The 19,327-nt window shown below is 42.8% G+C and overlaps 1 protein-coding gene across 1 annotated transcript; it reads right to left on the reverse strand.

Annotated features, from left to right (window-relative positions):
- Positions 1 to 2,056: 2,056 nt before the first annotated feature.
- On the reverse strand, positions 2,057 to 18,111 carry LOC110986576 (aromatic-L-amino-acid decarboxylase-like). The gene is made up of 13 exons (XM_022248544.2): positions 17,748 to 18,111; positions 16,826 to 17,033; positions 16,058 to 16,171; positions 14,962 to 15,084; positions 10,949 to 11,083; positions 10,281 to 10,391; positions 10,081 to 10,113; positions 8,205 to 8,366; positions 7,371 to 7,438; positions 6,855 to 6,945; positions 6,263 to 6,361; positions 5,821 to 5,922; positions 2,057 to 5,510 (listed from the first exon to the last, which is right to left on the reverse strand). The coding sequence occupies exons 2-13, from the start codon at positions 17,024 to 17,026 to the stop codon at positions 5,175 to 5,177; spliced, it is 1,575 nt and encodes a 524-aa protein (XP_022104236.1). The 5' UTR covers positions 17,027 to 17,033; positions 17,748 to 18,111; the 3' UTR covers positions 2,057 to 5,174.
- Positions 18,112 to 19,327: the final 1,216 nt, after the last annotated feature.

Here is a 19,327-nt window from a genome sequence, read left to right on the forward strand (position 1 = left end):
TAAAAAAGTTAAAGTACGAACAATAGAGGATCAATAGGGGGTCCCCAGTTGCAGGCAAATACACACTTGTGTGTGTGTGGATGTTGAAGATGTGAATGTCGACTGGCAGTGTGAGGTTTTGGCTGAACCGTTGCTAGAGGATTACAAGAAGCTAGAGGTAAAATTTGTATGAGCTACTAGAGTAAGAGCACCAATGATGTTCGCTACTCGTATTGCCAAACGAGAGAAGTACCAGTCCCATTGTTTGTACACATAGGTACTACCTACATGTGCTAGGACCCCAAAACTAAATGTTCTCAGTAATCAGAATTTGTAAGTACTCGTTACCACGAAAAACTAACAGTGGCAAAACAAATTTGTTTACAATGATGCGCGGACCTTATTAAATCTTGTGCGAACTCGCATATGATAATTATATAGCATGTGGTAGAGATCGCCTTTTTGATTGATGAAAACCAGAGAAGTGGATCACATGCACACAGTTTCACAAGTGGCGTAACTTTGAGATTGAGTGCATTTCTAAGAATGTAACTTGTTATAACAGCATCAGTTCATGACTTTTTTATCGGGGGGGAGTGTTAGAAAATGTCGTGGCCTGATGTGCATAAAAGCTTTCTTCAAATTTAAATTTCTTTCCACCTCCACTCAATTCTTTAAATTCTGTGTAGTTTATAATGTTTTTCTTAATTAAGTTGTTTTTGCAAAGTTTGTATAGTTCCAGTTTAAGTTGCACAGTACATTTATTTGTTTCTTGTAGTTTATATAGTACTTTCTGTTATATGTAGTGGGGAAGTGTGTGCATCACTTCCTTTTTCTGAAGGGAAAGGACAGGTGAATTGTCTTGGCCGATGCTTCTTGGTTATGGAGAACATAAATCATATGCTTTTACTATGCTTTTAAATACATGTACTAGTATAGTAATAGGAATGGAACTGGAGTTTCACTTGTTGCTTTATTCCCACAATTGCTACTTTCATTGAAGAATAGTTCGTGGGAAATCTGTGAAACCCACTCCACAAGGTACTTAAGCACAAGATTTACTGCTGAATGACCTTGATCCAAATCAGTGATAACCTTTCGTGGACATGAAGCTTCCAAATTATTTTTGATTTTGACACTCCCCGGGATTTTTTTGTCTTAACAATTCACAATTCAACAAGGTACAAACAATCAGCAAGATGTATGTGGGTTGACTTTTCTTAATTTATTAGAAAGGAACTTAAATGATTAATGACTTTGGGTTGGCCAACGCAAGCAAATGCAGGAAACATCAGCACCAGTTCCAGCAAGAAACATCAGTGGTAGTCTGAGTGAAGAATTATCACTTGCCATTCAAGTAAGCAACAGCAGTTGCAGTCGATCGATACAAGCAGTCGTCAAAATGGAAAAAAAGCCCTCTATCAAGGGCCACACATGTTCCCAAGAGAGACAGAGTGATGTCTGTCCTTATCAGTCATTGCATCTTGTAATTATCAAGACTGACTCGAGATTTGTAATTCCCATCTGGTGTGCAGCGATTCAGTTCTGTAGACTGGAATATTCAAGACTCACGTAAACAATTTTGAGTTTAGCTTGACTTCATCATAGTTACTAGCTTCTTTATTTCAAAATTTATAGTGAATTTCAAATGCATTTTAACACACAGTGAAATTTATCAGGGGCAAACCTCTGTTTTCAATGTGGTTTGTAAATAACGATTTAAGCAAATTTTCCTAAAGTGATTTCTGCGAATTTGGTTGCGAGGCAACAACTTGTTCCGAAGTGGATACTTCTTAACGCTCTGTAACTTTGGATTACCTGGGTCAATTTCGGTAAAACAAACGCAGCAGGCTTGTGGGAAGCAGCTCTAGGGTTTCCACCACAGTGCAAGGCCTTGGCTTAAAGCTGAAATTGGGATCGTCATCCGAGTTGTAGCTTGCCACACCACGCGTAAACCGTGGGCGCCACTATCTTGAATAAAATTCTGCGATGGCTGTTTTGAGAGCAATTATACCTTTCGGGTAACTGAGTATAGGGCTAGGGAACTAATTTTTAAGAAAGAAAACATCAAGACACATTTAACGCTTTGCTTTTATATAATATAACAGTTCAATAAAATATATTTAAATAATAAAATGTCAAATGATTGAAATTGTTTCTAAAATAAATTTACAAAGAAAAGAAAAAAGTCTTAAACTTGAAAATAACAAGCAGCTGTTAGACGGCGCCGATACTTGAGAAAAACTGGTTACTATTGGCGAAATGGTTAAGGATTAAGGATTAAGGTTAAGGATTTAAACATCAAACCAAAACGACCACTGGCAGATAAAGATGCTCTCGTTAATTATTGGCTATGGTCACCTCGAAGCCTATTCCCGTAAATAAACGTTGTATTATCATAATCGTTGAAGCCCACTTTATAATAAAACAACCCTAAAGATGCCATGACTTTATCCATTATCACCCTGAAAGCACAGGACCACACTGGCTATATAGTTTCCAATAAAACCTAAATTTTTTATTTAATTAAGTTTAAATGATAAATCTGGTGGACAATGTGCTGATTACAGCGTGCCAATGCCACCGAGTTTAAGGGCTATTAGTTTCAATTGCTGGGTATATTCATCAGCTTTTAAATTTAAATTAGAAGTATTCACAAACAATACACTTCCCAACAGAAAATTTCCACTGGTAAAACCTTCTTTTGCTGATTTTTTTTCAGGTTTCAGCAAAGGTATGTGCCATGCAGTTTTAACCTTAAAATAGCTTGGGGTGAATCCACCGCAACATTACATTTTCTCCAGTATAGAGGGTTTGCATGGTTGCCATCTTGCAGGCCAGAAAACATGCAGCGTGAGCACAAAGGAGGTTTCCACTTGGAACTAAAGAACTATACCGTGCAATATTGCGGTGTATCCATTCCCTACACAGTGTCTTCCGAATTATTTTTTGGGGGTAAAGTTTTACACTAATTTTTGACATTAATTCTGTGAAAATTAGACATAGGCTACCATTCTCGCGAAACACTTATTTCGAGACAGGTCAATCAAAACCTTTTTCCTTTGGCGTGCTGAAGGCACGTTGGCGTACACACGTTAGGCTGTGAAGCTTCAAATATAAAGACCATAAAGAACAACACGCCGTGTTGGATTAAATTGAAACTACCCATGTCAAGTTTCAAAGCGATTAAGTGGGTAACAACTGAATTTTTGGCCCGTGAGATACTCCAGCTCTTAATTATGATACCACTATTGGCTAAATAAGGTATGTCGACACAACAACAAAAAGGTTGGGGGTTCGGCCGAATTTTCGTTGGGTGATAGGGACACAGCCCCTCACCCTTGTCGCCAGTCATCTCGGTACGTCACTTGTTGATCCAAACCCCACACTCGAGCCTGTTATGAGGGGAGGTCCTCAAAGTGACAGAGATAAGCCCCAAAGCGTAGTGAATCGAACCATGGAGGAATTCAACACGGACCATTTTTTTCCCATTTTGAACTTAACAGAGTTCTGGGCTACTGAATACAGTTATAGTAAACGGCTCAGCTGGTCAACCCTTTACACAGTGTCCTACCAGGGATGCTATCCGTCTTGTGACCTCAGCTGAACCATTAGAAGGTACTAAGATTTTATATGTTTGTCATTGATCCCCTCACACAATGTGTTACCAGTAATGCTCCTCATCGTGTGACTCCAGCTGAACCCTGAGGTAGTAGGTACCCAGAGGTTTACAAGTTGGTTATCCCCTCACACAATATGCTGACAGGAATGCTCCCCGCATGTAACCTCAGCTGAACCCTGAGCTAGTAGGTACATGTACTAAGAGGTTTACAAGTTGATCATCGATCCCTTCATACAATGTGCTACCAGGAATGCTCCCCACTTGTAACCTCAACTGAACCCTGAGCTAGTAGGTACATGTACTAAGTAGTTTACAAATTGGCCACCCCCTCACACAATGTGCTACCAGGAATGCTCCCTTTCATGTAACCTCAGATAAACCCTGAGCTGGTATAAGTACCTCGAGGTTTACAAGTCAATCACCACTTTACACGTATGTTACCGGGCATGTTCTCCCTCTTGTTATTTAATTAACAAAAAGCTTTAAAGAAAAGCTCGTTTTGCTTGTACTTGACCTTTTACAAGTTGGTCACCTTCTCACACTCTGTCCGTGTGCTAGGTCTGGCCTTCCAAGTTTACGTTAGCTCTGTGTGTCGGGTGTACCGTCGTAAAAGGTTTTAGTCCCCCATATTAGAAATAATCTCATACAGAAATAATATGATTAAAAATTAAGCCAAACCCAGTGTAAATAAATCTTAAATAGGTATAGTTTTTTTTTGTATGAACAACTTGCTGTAATATAAAGAAAAGCAACTTTGTGCGGGCTAGACATGCAAGACCTCCGTGAAAAATTGATAAGACACTCATAACCGAACTTAACGTTTAACTTCTTATGGATTTAGCATTGTTTTGCGCATGTGTATTCTCTCACCAATGGACTAGACTAAAAAGGACAAAATTGGGTCGCAAGGCCTGCACTGTGTCACATCTAAGCACGGAGTAAAAATCATGTCCTGCCTCAAAGAGAAGTCGTTGCCAGGCTACGAAATGTCCTGTCTTGTTTCAGCATTCGAACCCTCACGGCCTAGTTCGCTCTGGTGTACCGTGGCAAATCAAAAGTGCCTTCTCCCCTAGCACCTCAAGGTGGCAGTGAACGTCCGTGGGCGTTGCTGGGAAAGGGGTGTCCTTCTTTCGTGAAAGGGGGGGGGGCAGGCAAAGCACTCTTGCATCGGAATCTGTTGTTCAGAGATTGGCCTACGTCTTCGCCCATTTGAAACACGCAAGAATACATTGACAGTAGGCGTAGCCGTAGCTCTTGAGACACGTTCCGGACGGGGCCCAACAAATCATGACCAGTAGAGTGGAGTCAATTCTACTTTTTTCCACAGACAAATCTCTTCTCTTATAGTTTCGTTTCATTCCCTGGTTCTTTCCTTCCCGATTTTGTGACATGGAGGGGGCGGGGTCCTCCTATCCATGTAGACCCACGTATAATAGTTTATAATTACCTTACTTGAATGTTGTTTCTGAATGTAACATTCAGACTGTACTGTAAAATCTCTGATAATGAGTACTGACTCTAGTGTGCTTGTTAGTGGTTCGGTCCACCAGCGCATAGACAGAATAAGCAAACATTAGAGTTTGAACTTTCTTTTGGCATGCACCTGCACAGGTTCACGGACGTTCTTCTTGAGTTCCCCTAAGATTCGTGTGGAGCGCCTTCCCTTGTTCTCCTTGTACTTGGTGAGGAGCCGCCGGAACTTCTCCACGGCCACCTCGCTGGTGAAGAGCACGCGCTCGGCGTGGTCGGTGACCACAGCCCACGTCTGATCGATGTGCTCCTCCGTCGGGTCCGGGTGGCAGACGGCGAACCGGATGACGAACTTGCCGCGGAGGGAAGTGGGAACCATGTGGGCTTTGCCGGACTGGTTGATCCGGCGCAGTAGTGTCTCCGTCAGGTTGTTCTGACCCTATACAGGGAAGCGAAAGTTGGTTACTGTGACTTCCAACTATTTTTCAGATTCGTGAAACTCACAGTGACTGAAGCATATCAAATAGAACCACAATGTTAGGGTAATTTTTCTCAGTATATTCACCCCCAGGTCACAAAAATTCACACCTAAATCGATTTTCTTCCCCGTCTGTAACGAGAACCACCAGCTATACGTTCACGATCCATGAAACCGTCGGAGGCAAAAGGTTTGCCTGAAGACAGCAAGTGAAGAAGTCTCCTTAAAATGTGCATTGTTGCGAGCTCCTCTTTTTTGATGTTTTACATACCTTGAGCCGAAAGCAAACCAGCCCGAAAATTACGTCACCCAGCACCTCAAATCTGTCATCTTGCTGCACCAGAGTCTCGAACCGTTTGGCCATGACCACGTGCTATCAACCGCACAGACAAAGTGACAGTAAGTAACTTGCATGCATCTTTTCGTCGAGAAGTTTTCTTTTATGTGATGTGGTGCGCGTTCTCTGAGCGAAGGACGGCTCATACTTGGCGCGAAAGCGAACGCCAAATAATGCGAATTAGGGTGGGCAAAAGTTCAACGCATTTCAACTCCAGCGAAATTCTGCCGCAAATCTTTCGTGACGTCAAATTCGCGCCGCAGTCACGTTCTTCTGAAGTATGAACCGGCCTTCACGCGCAAACAGATACTACGAACGAAGGAGAATGGTGTATAATGTACTAGACTTGTTTCCAATACGTCTCGCTTCGGCCTACCGATCGAATGTAACGCTGCAGCCCTTCCACGCCGTAAGTCCTGATGACAAACCAGAGCTTGAGAGAGCGGAAGCGACGACTCAGGGGAATGGTCCAGTTCTGTAGAAGGGGAGGACAGATACCAGTCAAGCCGACTTTGATCGAAATACTCAATAAGACCCGTGACAAGCTTGACTGTAGTTACACATTGTGGTGTCGATACCGATTATGTCGGCTGGGTTAGCAGTTGTGACGATGACGTTGGTGACAATGGTGAGAAAATGGTGACAAAATCAAAATGATGGAGTTGGTGATGGCTTTAGGGTTTATGTTTACGGTAGCGACAAAGACAAAGGCACCGATGTCACGGATAAAGTGGAGATCATTAATATGACGGGGACAGTGTCGAAATTGGTGGCAGATTAGAGACGGTCATGCTGATGATGCTGAAAATTGGAAAGATTGTCATTTTGATGACCGCATTGGAGTTGACAATGAACCCGAGGGGAGTAATGCCTATCATTACAGGAATTATGAGGATTGGCGAGGAGAATGTCAAATGACAAAGACAGCGATCATGACAACGATGACAGTACTTAATAGGCCTTCATACCCTGTAGTCGATCGAATGAGCTTCGTTGTCGTGCTGGAGATAAACCGGGTTGACGGTCAGTGCATTCGTCAGTGCATGCTTGTCTCGCACCCTTGAAAAAAATTGAGACAAATTATAAATGTGCAGAATCAATCTTACAAGTAGAACTCAGATACATTTCAACATTACAATTCTCATTTATTCATTGCTTTCTCAGTCAATCAGTCTTTATGCATTCGCCAATTTTAACAAGCTCAGTGAACAACATTATTATTTGCAAATAAAATCTGACAGATGACTGGTGGTCAAAAGTAAACACAGGAGACATTTTACCAAGAGTGAAACTAGAATCCAACAATCAGTAGAAATTACGAAAACTAGACTTTTCTTCTCTGGCAAAATGAAAACGAAGGCCCTGTGCGGCATAGCGCAGTGGTATGAACGACTGGTAAACTTTCACAAGGGACGAACAGCTGTAACTTTCTCTACCTTCCCACGAGTGACAAACAAACGAGCAAACATGAAACACAACCGTACCACATCACTGAACAGTCGAAGTTCACCATCATCCATTTGTTTGGGTTGAAATTAAATGACGTCACATACTATAGGAACCAAAGTAAAGAAAAGAAAAAAGCCACATAACCAACATACAGTATGAATTCAGACTTCCCTTTTTTTCACAATAGAGAGTAGTCCTGATAGGCGTAATTGTTTTACAAAGTTCAATATATGCTTACGAATTTGACTTTTGTATCACCAGGGGAGTTGACCCCATGGATTGGGAGGGGGCGGTATAAGATCACTTCACGTTTTGACTGGGGGGTGGGCTATTGAATTATCTCCCACTTCTTAGTGGTGAGAATAAAAAGGCAGATTTTGAAGAATTTTTTTCTAGCTCCCAACAACCAGAACGTTTTCAATAGTACCGGAAATGGCTGAAGAGCACAAAAACACAAATACGTCGATTTGATGCAATGTTGATAGATGTAATAAGGCCCTATGCACGGTCCTAGATCTAATAACATGCACATCTGTATCATGAACAGCGCCACCTGGTTCCGAGCAGTGCCCAGTAACCCCCCCCCCGCTTTTTAATTTCAGGCAAGCTTTTGACTTTAATATAAGTCATCCACCGCCGCGCCCTGTCAACGGCACAGATTTTACGAGTACGCCACTTCGCGAGACCCTTTCGTGTGCGCCAGGTAAATGGTAAGAATGGGGACTATCACGTGATGGTGAATAGACAATAAAGTGAGAATTCGTCCACTGATCATGCATGACGTGGACGCGGTATTGTACAAAATTCCATGTTCCATTTCAGCCATCTGTTCAACGGCTGGTCCGATTTTTCCAGCCTGGGCTGTATACCTGGAAACCACGCAGGAGGTACCGAAACTCCGGGCAGATGAGGGCGTTGCCGCCGTAGGCGCCGTCCACATGCAGCCACAGGTTTCTCTCGGAGCACACACGGCCCAGTCCCTCCACATCATCGCACGCGCACACGCCTGTTGTACCTATAGTAGCACAGACCTGTTGAGGTTCAGGTAGGGAGGAAAAACGACGAAGATGAGAATTTGAAGACAGATGTGGTGCTTTGTTTGAAAGAACACGGTAGGACAAGACCAGATCCGGGGTTGCAATGAACAAAATACAATGAAGAATTATACAAAACTATCCGCACGGATTCTTAATTGTGCTGCCGGTTGTTATTAAAGATAGATCTCGGTTCACGCCCAACATGCTTTTTCGGTTATTTGCTCAACTCTGTCAGTCTTAAGGTCGGTTCATTATTGGCGCGAAACCGGCCTTTAAGCTAATTACAATCAAGTTAGTTTTTACGGTGTTGGCGGTATAAATTGTGCCCGCATTAGGCCTATACGACCCTCAGTCGAGCCGTGGTGCACGACTTCCTCGTGAACGGTTGACAAACACCAAATAACTAACTGTGACAGCGATTTATGGATGATAAGATCGATATATAATGAACAGAGAAGCCGTCACTCACTTGGTACATGTGTAGTATACATCCCATGCATTGATCGCCCTGAATGAGCAGGTGTGACTGATGCACATGCATTGCAAGAGGCCCAAATAAACCATAGAGGCAGAAAGTGGTGACCAGGGCCAACATAAATAGTTGTCCATGGCAGTACCAATATGTAAAAATCCTATGGCCATCACAAGATTTATGAAATTACTTGCATAATCAGACCTAAAATAATTACAGTGGGGTGATTATCAGCATTATTTCCTGTTATGCAGGGTACCCCTGACCCGTTTTGAAAACGTATACATTTTAATAGGCCCATCGTAATAATCTCTTTCCAAGCTTTTACCATTCATCCAAATGTCTATCAAATTAAACGCTTTCACACCCAATAGTCATCCTATCTGCGAAACTGTCCGTTATATCCCTCCGCATTCCATCCTCATCACCACAGAACGTGTAATAACAAGGGCGGAGAAATACCTTTTTTGTCCCCACTGCATGCACTACTGAGCTGGTGAGGGTTGCTTTTCAAGGGAAAGAGATTTCCCCTATAACCCCCCCCTTCAACTCACAAGTTGCATCAATGCCGTAATGTTAAACAACCAACGTCTCCCTGACCGCTAAAAGGGTATAGCTGTAATCAATTTGTTTCAATTTGAAACCAATTAACCAACTTTCAAAACGCACCCGACCTTTATGTCTCAGTTAACAGTATTTCCAAAATTTGTTCCACTATTTTCACGAGTGCTTTACTGCCTTTTGGCTTTTATGCTAAAAAATATTCATGAATATTCCATATTCACGAGCAAAACTGTGATGTCATTCCAGGAAGAAGGCCTCAGTGTTACAGTGATTAAAACACAAAAGTCCTGCAGTTTTGCAGTCTTTGCTGAACTGAATTTTCTCTTCTTTGCTTTTAAGCTATGTGGAAAGCAATGAGCAAGTATCAATCCCCTTCTCAAGAATGCTTTGACAAAGTATATTCTGGGTTCATGACTTCAGCAGAAAACGCTCTTCACTGACTTTCGTCTTCCCGGATGACGTCACAGCAACGCCGCGCTCAGTTGTCCAAAAAGTGTTTTAAAAAGAGCACTTTTCACTGCATTTAACCAAGAAGGAATAAAATCGTTTTCATGCATTGGAGAAGAGTACAAAGTTGCCGAAAAGTTGTGTCTAAGAAAAATTCATTGCAGCTATACTTAAAAAAAAAGAAATCATTTTCAAAGATGGAGACAACAAAGAATTACTACTTACAAAGAACGGCACGAGACCTTTCTCCACATCAATCTAATAAAGAAACGAACAAAAGCAGAAATCTAAACGTATCCACAAGCAATAAAATACCTGACCAAAATTCCATCATTTTGTAGGACTACAGCAGATAACGTCTTGGAAAAGTCGAGGGATTCAGCTTGGTAAGTGTGTCTGACCCAGACTCCTCCGAAGCTCCGTACCTGTATCGCTTTCCGCAGTGTTTCCCCTCGGAAAGCATAATGGTCGTCCGTCAGGAGTTTGCGCTTCTTCACGAAGGCGATGTTGGCGGCCTTTTCGACCGAGGAGTGGGCCTAATATCGAGGGAGACAACGGGACCACGATTATTTACCTAGATCTCACCTCACGAAAGTGTCGTTGCTATTTAAATCGGCCCATCATGCCTTCTGTTAAACATTTTATGTTGTGCCAAGAAATGAGGGCAAAATGATACCAGAAGTTTGGACGTCTTTGTGTAGGTTGAAAAAGCCCAGAAACTTTACAGAAACATCACAGAAGAAAAACGTCGATAAGGGTATAGACGGTATTCAATGAGGGCTTTGTATTTTATTGCATCAAGAAACGAGGACAAGATGACAGGAGACAGAAGATGACAGAAGGTCCGGGTGTAGACTTTGAAGCTCAGATACTTAAAAAAATAAAGGTAGATAGAACCGATGAAGGCTGCATACTCGAAAACTGCGCCCGAGCTAGCATAGTACAAATTTTAAATACGACATACGAGGTTGAAACTAGAGGGGGGCTCGAGCTGCTCACGAAAGCCAATGAAATGCTTACCATCAGCAGCTTAACAGTCCACCTAGCTGGCTACCCTTGTTTGATTTTAGTGTCTCCAGAATTATTGTCTCACCTCTTCGGAAAAGTAAGCCACGAGTTTGGAGAGGAGTACGCAGTCTTCCTCATCTGGGTAGACCTCCTTGAGCTCTTTCAGAGCTTTTGCTCGAGCTGCCAGCATGCACACCAGGGTGCACTCACTCGCAGATCCCTACCGTGTATCATAGTCGTAAACGAAATAAGTAAGGCCGGAATCAGAATAGATATAACGAGACTTTCTATGTCTGTTTGCACTAGATTATGGGGCTTCAAGATTTTCGCATTTCTCGGCTTTGAAATGAAAATGTCCTTACCATGACTGCGGTATAAAAACATGTATTGTGTTAAAAATCATGCATAAAAAATCTATGGGTTCTGCGGAATTTGACAAACTTATAGAATGACGCATGTTTGAAAATTCTCCAATCATCCTACGCATTAGGCTCGACGAAGGCGTTGGGCGAATCTCGCCTACTGCTTACGCAGTGCATGCACCATTCATGATAGCTTAGCCTGCGCGCGTTGCGTATAGACTAATCCGATTAGTCTACGCGAATACGGGGACACGAAGTGGCTGTTGTGGATGGAAGCGTGACCCCGTATCCGCGTATCCGACATGACTGTTTCTTGGGGTGGTGTTTGTTAGAAATCCTTCCCAAAATGTCGAACGTGATAGGACAGCCCCGTGTAAAATTTCCGCAGGTGGACCGCACAATGGTTCTGCATGCTTGCTATGTGACCCTGTATTTCAGGGTCTAATGCGCCCGTGTTTGGGGCCCATAGCTCTCTGTACTGATGACGCTTAAACGCTTTGTTTGCCTGCACTCCAATCATGCTCAGTCGACCGTGGAATAGGAAAGTGAACATGAAAACACAAGGTCGTCTGATCGGCCGTAGCCCCTTTTTCTCAGCTCAGTTATTATAATTATATATGGAGCTAGTATGAGATAGTAACTTTGTGTAAGGTTCGTAAATTTATTACCAAAGCAGTGGGGGGGGGGCGAATTAGGGAAACTAACGCCCAAATTCCATGTGGGTAATCCCTGATGGTGCAGAGCTTAGAACCTAATTTGTGACACTGTAGCCGTGTCTGCACTGAACTTTTCCCCAGTGTTGTAGTCGAGTACTTTCCGAGTCCCAACATTCTCCGCAAAATACTGAACTGGGTAAGAGGGAATAAAGCCAGAGTGCACAGGCATTTGATGGTAAATGTGCAAAGGTAAGATTACAAAATAAATGTTAGACTTCAGACACTCCCAGTTGTGTAAAATTTAAGTTTTAAGGAGAAAAGTACTCGGAAAGTACTCGGCCGAGTACTTTCCGAGTACTTTTCTCCTAAAAAGTTAATTTTAATCAAACCGTGATTATGTTGCTTTGTAATCTTACCTTTATGCATGTACCATCAAATGCCAATGTACTTCAGCTTTGTTTCCTCATATCTAGTTAAATATTTGGTAGAGAACTTGGTTCTCAAAAAGTACTCGACTACATCACTGCTTTTCCCCCAGAGGATTTTACCGAGCCGATGGTAAAATTAAAACAAACAAACAAACAAATGGCCAAATGTGACCACTGTCCGCACTTGGACTTTCCGCACGGGAAAATTTTACCTGGGAGAAGTAACCGAGCTGTCAGCACCATGGCTCACAAATATACCCAGCAAGAAATGAGACCGAGGGGTACCCCCCCCCAACATGTCCAATCCCTATACACATTCCAGACTATTGTTACTTAACACATCCCCCAAGATGTCTGAAAGGAATTCCCCAGATTCCTGCGAGACAATGACCAACACAAAGCAGGGGGGTTCTCTCCGTCTCATACCTTGCTGCATATGCTCACAAACACGGTCGCTCTGCCTGACCTTTCTGCATAATTTGTTTTCGTCCTCAGGAACCACGTTAACGTCCTTTATTATCATCTGGAAATGGTGCATTCCTAACAACCATTCAACTCTGTACCAATGATACAATACTCGCCAAATGCCATACCGCGATGAACTGAAAAGGGCAACTCGCATGCATAGTTTTCCTAGGTACACCGTGCCGCTGTGTCCAGCCGGGGACTCAAGTACACGTACATGTATACGCTCCACTGAGTTGTTTCCATGTTTACCGACTGCCATTTTGTAGTTCGGAAACTTTATTTTGATATCACCCACCATACCTGCCAATTTCAATGAACAGACTGCTGAGTTACTCAACAAAACTGTGCAAAATACATTCAGAGTACGGGTATAGATACTCAGATGCTTTGATTTATTAGTGTAAGCCGGCTGGATAAAATCATAGACATAAAGAACAATCAAGTTTTGAATATCAAAATTGTTGAAGCCATGGGATTTATTTTAGGAAACATACGTGTAGGCCTTTAAATTGGAGTGCTGTGTCCTTGGCTCTTCAAATACAGGGTTTTTAATTGTGCAGAAAGGTTTTCCAATTCTCATGTTTTGAAAAAAAAAATTAGTGTCAGCAAATGTGACAAGTTGGAATTCTAGGACAATGATTACTACTATTTATAAATATATTCAGACTGATTCCAATGACAATGGGCCATGGTTTAAACCGCCTGTCTATCTGTTTGCCCTGCGCTCACTTGTACATGACGACGCTGAATGTAAATAGGGAGGGAACTCCGGTGAGTACAAGCACGGTACACGCACAGTACAAAGTGTATGTATACATTGCTGTATGAGCATGAAATTTTCGAGAGACAACTGCTGTTTTTTTTTTACATAAGCAGGTTTCGTGTGTGGACAATAAGACAAGCTAAACTCCCGGGACTGTGCAGTAGACTGAATTGTTTCTTCTGTCATCTGATGCACAATTCCAGATAATAATTATCTTTCCCGGTTTATTTTTCAAGAGATTTTTGAAATTTTTTTTCTTTGTTATAGTTCCGGTATGATTACGCCATCGAATTCAAACCTAACATATAGTGTATATGCATATATAGAGAGATCATTGCATCTACCAATTTTGAAGCAATTCCCGCAAACTCCGCAACAGACATTAACTTCATAGTTTTGAGTTTTTTTCAACCTGCCGCCAGAGGGCTCTTGAGTGTACCATGACGTCACTGGTACATAATTTGAAGAACACTATTTGACCTTAGACTAACACCGTTAAATGTAAGTTGATATCTAGCTATTACCAAGGCACTTCCGGTTTTGACCAGTTTCAACCGGAAGCAAGGGTCACGGACTTTACATACACGAGAACCCCTGCATTGATTACACCATTTGCCGCAATGAGCAAGTTGCAGGAGGTCACGGTTGATTTTATATGGATTTTTAAAAGATTGCACACATAAAATATAGAACTTCAACTGTTTGTAGTCTGATTCCAGATGACGTCATGAGGGCGTAATGATTCTATTCACGTCCTCGGGAGATTAATTTTCAGCCGTTTGAAGAGAATCGGGATTGTGTAAGGGCCAAATAGGATTTGAAGAGGAAGAAGAAAAATAAATGAAATAAAATACACGAAAACAAGAGCTGTTTGGGCTGTTCCTCAAAACAGCTACAGAAAAAAATAACAAAACAATGCCTTTTTCGCAAAATGTCCAAAAGCAAAAGTATAAAAACAAACAAAACATAAAAAAAGTCTTCTTCGCAAAATGTAAAAAAGACAAAAATCGACTACTGTAACACAGAGTAAGACACCAATAACTTGAAAAGCGGTGACAAAAAGTGGGAAAAGATAACTCCACCTAACACCACGATGTCCTTAAATATCATTTATAATATGCAAAACACTATTTTACAACATAACAGTAGTTGAAGAAATCTGAAGAGAGTTGAAGACATGCTGATTTGACGTTAAATTTAAGTAAATTTCTTGGGCATTATTTTGTATGGGGCTATTTCAAGATTGAAAGTTGATGGACAAGTTAAAGGGTCTAATTGGAGCCTTAGTTCTTGGTCCAGGACGACCGATTTACTCTCTCCGATCCTGATAGTGGTATAATCACATGGCAAAACGGAATAATGGAAAAAAGACGTCAGGGTAGGGACCTGACAGTCGGAGAAATTCCTCAAAACCCGCTTACCTGCATGACTCCGCTGCCGGTACCACCCTCTGTGTAAGGCAGCATCTCTTTCGGCAGCCCCATCATACGACCCAGCCAGTCCACCATCAGGGTCTCCAGCTCAGTCATGGCCGGACTAGCAGCCTGTAAGCGGCGTTGTAGAGAGAACAAAGCACACTCTTCATTCAGTCATCAGCACGCTCCTAGAGATAATCGAAGTCCGGCGAGGGACCGTGACGACGGTGCACGGTCGGGATCGTGTGAGGAATATGGTAGGGAGGGACCGGGCTTATAACCGAGACATGACGCGGTTGGAATTTTGTTCTGAACAGCTGGGGGAAAAAAGGGCCAGTTCGTCCATGGTTCTGCACAGCGTTGGATAAGTTAGAAGTGCTGGTTATGGTGAGACCTATATGTTGGATAAGTTGAGGCCCAGCATTCGAAATGCTGGTTTGGCGAGCAATGTATCAAGTGAGTTAAGACCTGGAATGTGCAGTATTTTGATTGAGTTGGAGCCGCGCCGGGGAACTGTCAGTTTGGTGAGTGCACCATTTGATGAGTTTGAACCGTGGAAGTGCTCACGGTGCCGGCCGTGTTAGCATTCTGTCGAGTGATTTTGAACCTCAGGTTCGGCTTGTGCGGTGTCAATCAGTTGCACGGAAACAGTTCATGAAAACGGCAACGTACCGGTTGGGGACAGCGCAGCGTTGAATGAGTTGGAACCGGGGAAGTGTCGATTTGATTAAATGATGTGCGATTAGCAGCAGTTAAAGGAAACCAACGATAGTTCTTTCTTGACGCTTGTGTCTAATTTGGGTAAAATGACAGTTCTTTCGGGAGAGTCATTAACGATAACTAAAGGTGGGAAAATGTACTTCTTAATTTAAGCTGAAATTTCATTTTAAAAATTATTTTGTACCAGATTTGGACGGTTTGTACAATCTTCTGGTACTTCTTTATAGACACCACAGATCTGACTTCATTTTCCTTATAACAAATTCAAAGGTGATCATTTTGATACACCTTCCTCCTTTCATTGGTTGGAAAACGGACTTAAGGGTGGCTTAGAACGACACTGCAATAGGTAGAAAGAGGGATTTATCGGAGATCGACTCACCCACGAGAACCCGATGCAGCCTAGGCCGTCCGACAGCATGTCAGCTAGGATCGATGGGTAGGAGTTACCGGCAGGGAAGTAGGCGTGAAAGCCCGGGTGCTGCCAGTGGGTCATCTGGTGGAAACAGGGAAAATATGAAATCTGGAACTATGAGATTTTGTATTTTGAAGTGGTTGACGAGAGAGTCGTTTGATTTCCTACTGGGAGAGCAGAGAGAATAGATACAAACCTATGCTTTTCGCTACACTAGTACTGTACAAAGTGAGTTAATGGAAGGTTGGCACGGGGACGGGGTAGGGCATATTTCCCTATATCTTTCGAAGCTGGTATCTCGTTTCCGGATATTTTCTAATATCTTCATTGATTCATGATGACTTTCGCTCTCTCGTTTTCCGTGTCAAACAGGTTAAACCGAGCGTTCGCGGGTATTTACAGCCTGCAGGAAACCTCAGTGTCACCATATTTCCGAAGAGGGTTCAATGTGTCCTTAAATAAAGCCTCCAACATTGACAGGAGAACCTGTTCATGCTGGTCTAACGATTGGCCCGAAGATTGAAAGGTGAAGTACACAAGCATCGACCCTTGAAAGGGCAGCGATTTTTCTGCCACTGGCATAAGACATTGGCTGTCGCACCAGCAGTCTTTCGAAACTTGACATGCATGTGAATAGTTTAACGCATCCAGGAAGTTTCAATAATCTCCAGGTTGAAAGTTTTCTTTTTAGCGAAACATATTATAACAATTAACAAGTTTGGCGGGCTAACTCACCCCCGGTAGTATGGTATCCTCCACGTCGCTCATGATGCTCTCCCACGATTCTGGCTTCCACGGGGCTTCCCTGGGCAGGAGCCGGTGCAGGTATCCCGGGGACACGGCAGGCATCACCCGGTACTCTTTGATGTCACGCAGGTACTTGGTGATGAAGTCCGCCATCTCGGCGGCGCGCCGGCAGAACGTCTCACCATCCATGCTGAGCCTATTATAGGGAAGAGAATGCAGGGATGTGGCCGTGAGTGAACGTGGTGCGGTGTTCGAACTGCGGCAGTGATGCTGCCTTGGCGGGGGAGCTTTTCTGGAGCGTCTGGCAGGAGACGAGACGAAGTCGAGATGAACTGGAAGTCAAGTCTGTTTCGGGTCAATAGGGATCATCAGACTTGCTTCTGGTCTCCTTATAAGACGGCCGAGAATAACGTCCACTCCCCACGGTCGGTGTGCGAATCAGTCGCTAAGGACACAATACCCGACCCGCAGCTGGATCCCAACTGCTCAAGAGCCAGTCAGGAGTATAGCCATTGCCACTTGGCCACACTCTTCACTTGGAGGCAAACTCTCTCGAGCTTGTGCTCTAACGCTGTCGGCAAGGAGAGTTTACGAGAGAGAGAGAAAAAAAACACTGGGAAATCTCTTCTCATTCATTGAGGATGGGAGTTCTAAACCGAACTCCAATCACTGTGCTACTGACAATCCATTGCTCAAAGCATGATGAAATTGACCTATTCAAATGTATGAAGTTCCAGTATCTTGGAATATATTTTGAACGTTACTTGCGCCTCTACAATGCAAATTATTGTAACCACTTTTTTAAAACAAAAATAAAACAAAAATAAAAGTATTGTTTCAGGTCATCTTGCATCAAACGCCTCTGAATAGAAAATGAAACCCAGGAATTGCTTGAAGCAGTAAAACTTACTGTTAGTTCATAGCAATAGTTTCCAATTTATTTCGAAGTCCGTGAGGAACACTCACTCAACCGGCAATCAAGTATGAGTGCACTCCTCTCTGTTCCAGAGTCGGTGACACTAATGGAGCACCAACCCAACTGTCTGCTTTTAATACGTCACCCCAGTGATTTCTGCCATAACTGCTTCTTTCGCTCGTTAATCCCGGTACAGGCTTTAGGTGTGCAAATGACTAATTGCCTTCACTCAAACTCCTAATGCTAGATTCAGTCTCTGTCCAATGCTGTCGACCTATAAAACTAATATTGAAATATGACACGTTGCAGTCTCGTGAACTGAGCATTAGGCAAATTACGACAGCCTCTCTTATTGGCCAAAGTTGCTGGGGATACAACCATGTCCCCTCTAAAGATTGTGTAGCGCCGCATAGCGGCGCTACACAAATAGCAGTGCTACACAATTTTTGGTCCCCTCGACCAAGAGCCCTTACGGTGGCCTCGTGATAGCATACTTTAGTAAATTACGGTTGCTCGTCCGCGCCATATCCGCGCGGCGCTGAAACCGTCCGTGCAACACGCGGTGCGCACTAATAGGGCCTGCTCTTTTGACGTCACTGTCGTGTTTTTCCTACAAGTGGCTGCTAAAACTATAGTTAGTCGTCGGTGCACAAGTAAAAAAAAAGGAATAATTTGCAAAGTGTTAAAAATCTTAAGTAGTTATCAGAATACCAGAGAATAACCATGCACTACCTAATGCTAAATGAAAATACAACCCTATTAAAAATAATTTGTCAAATGTCCACTTTGAACAACTTTGACGTAAAATCGAAAACCAACCAAAAAGTGATATTTTTGGAGGTCCATACAAGCTGTAAGCGAAATGAGAATGGTTTATTATTCATATGGGTTAAGCCCCAAAGTGTCCACATCTTGGGCGCAAAAGAGAGCCTTTACAAAACTTGCTTTTCTCCAACTGACCACTGCATGTCTGCAGGATAAAATCGGAAGGTGAAGAAGGAGGTGGTTCTTACTTAAAATGATGTGAAATGTGCTTCAAGATTCATAAATACACCTGAATTCTTCTAGTCATGTATTAAAAAACCCATGCATTTTGGAACTCTTTATTAAAATTTTTCTTTAAATTGGCAAGTGTAGAGGTTCTGAAAGAGCTTTTGTTCTGCTGGGATACACGAGTGGAAATTTCGCGCTATATAGATCCCTCCGCAACAAAAGCAGTTACCAGAAAGATGGCTGCTGTGCAGAACCTCTATAGGAAAATTGAAGTGGATTTCACTTTAGCAAGACGGAGTAGGCCTCTGCGCGCACATCCAGGCATTGTAGTTTAATGGAGCACTTTTGCTTAGGAAAAAAAGGGGGGGCAGTATGTCATGCAGTGGCAATGAATATTATTTTCTTGCCAATGCATGATAGGCGAAAAAGCAAAACGTTCTCCGGGGTAAAGGCCGACGAAAATACAGCTGTTAAAAGGGTCATAACACCGAAAGACAATAGGACGCCCGAGGGTTTAATGTGAATTAAGACCCAGTTAAGACCACTTGATGGCTGACGTCGAAACAGGAAGGAATTGGACG

This window comes from Acanthaster planci, linkage group LG16 (assembly GCF_054643075.1).
Source record: "Acanthaster planci isolate LZ-2023a linkage group LG16, COTS_SCS, whole genome shotgun sequence".
In the NCBI taxonomy this organism is placed as follows: Eukaryota; Metazoa; Echinodermata; class Asteroidea; order Valvatida; family Acanthasteridae; genus Acanthaster; species Acanthaster planci.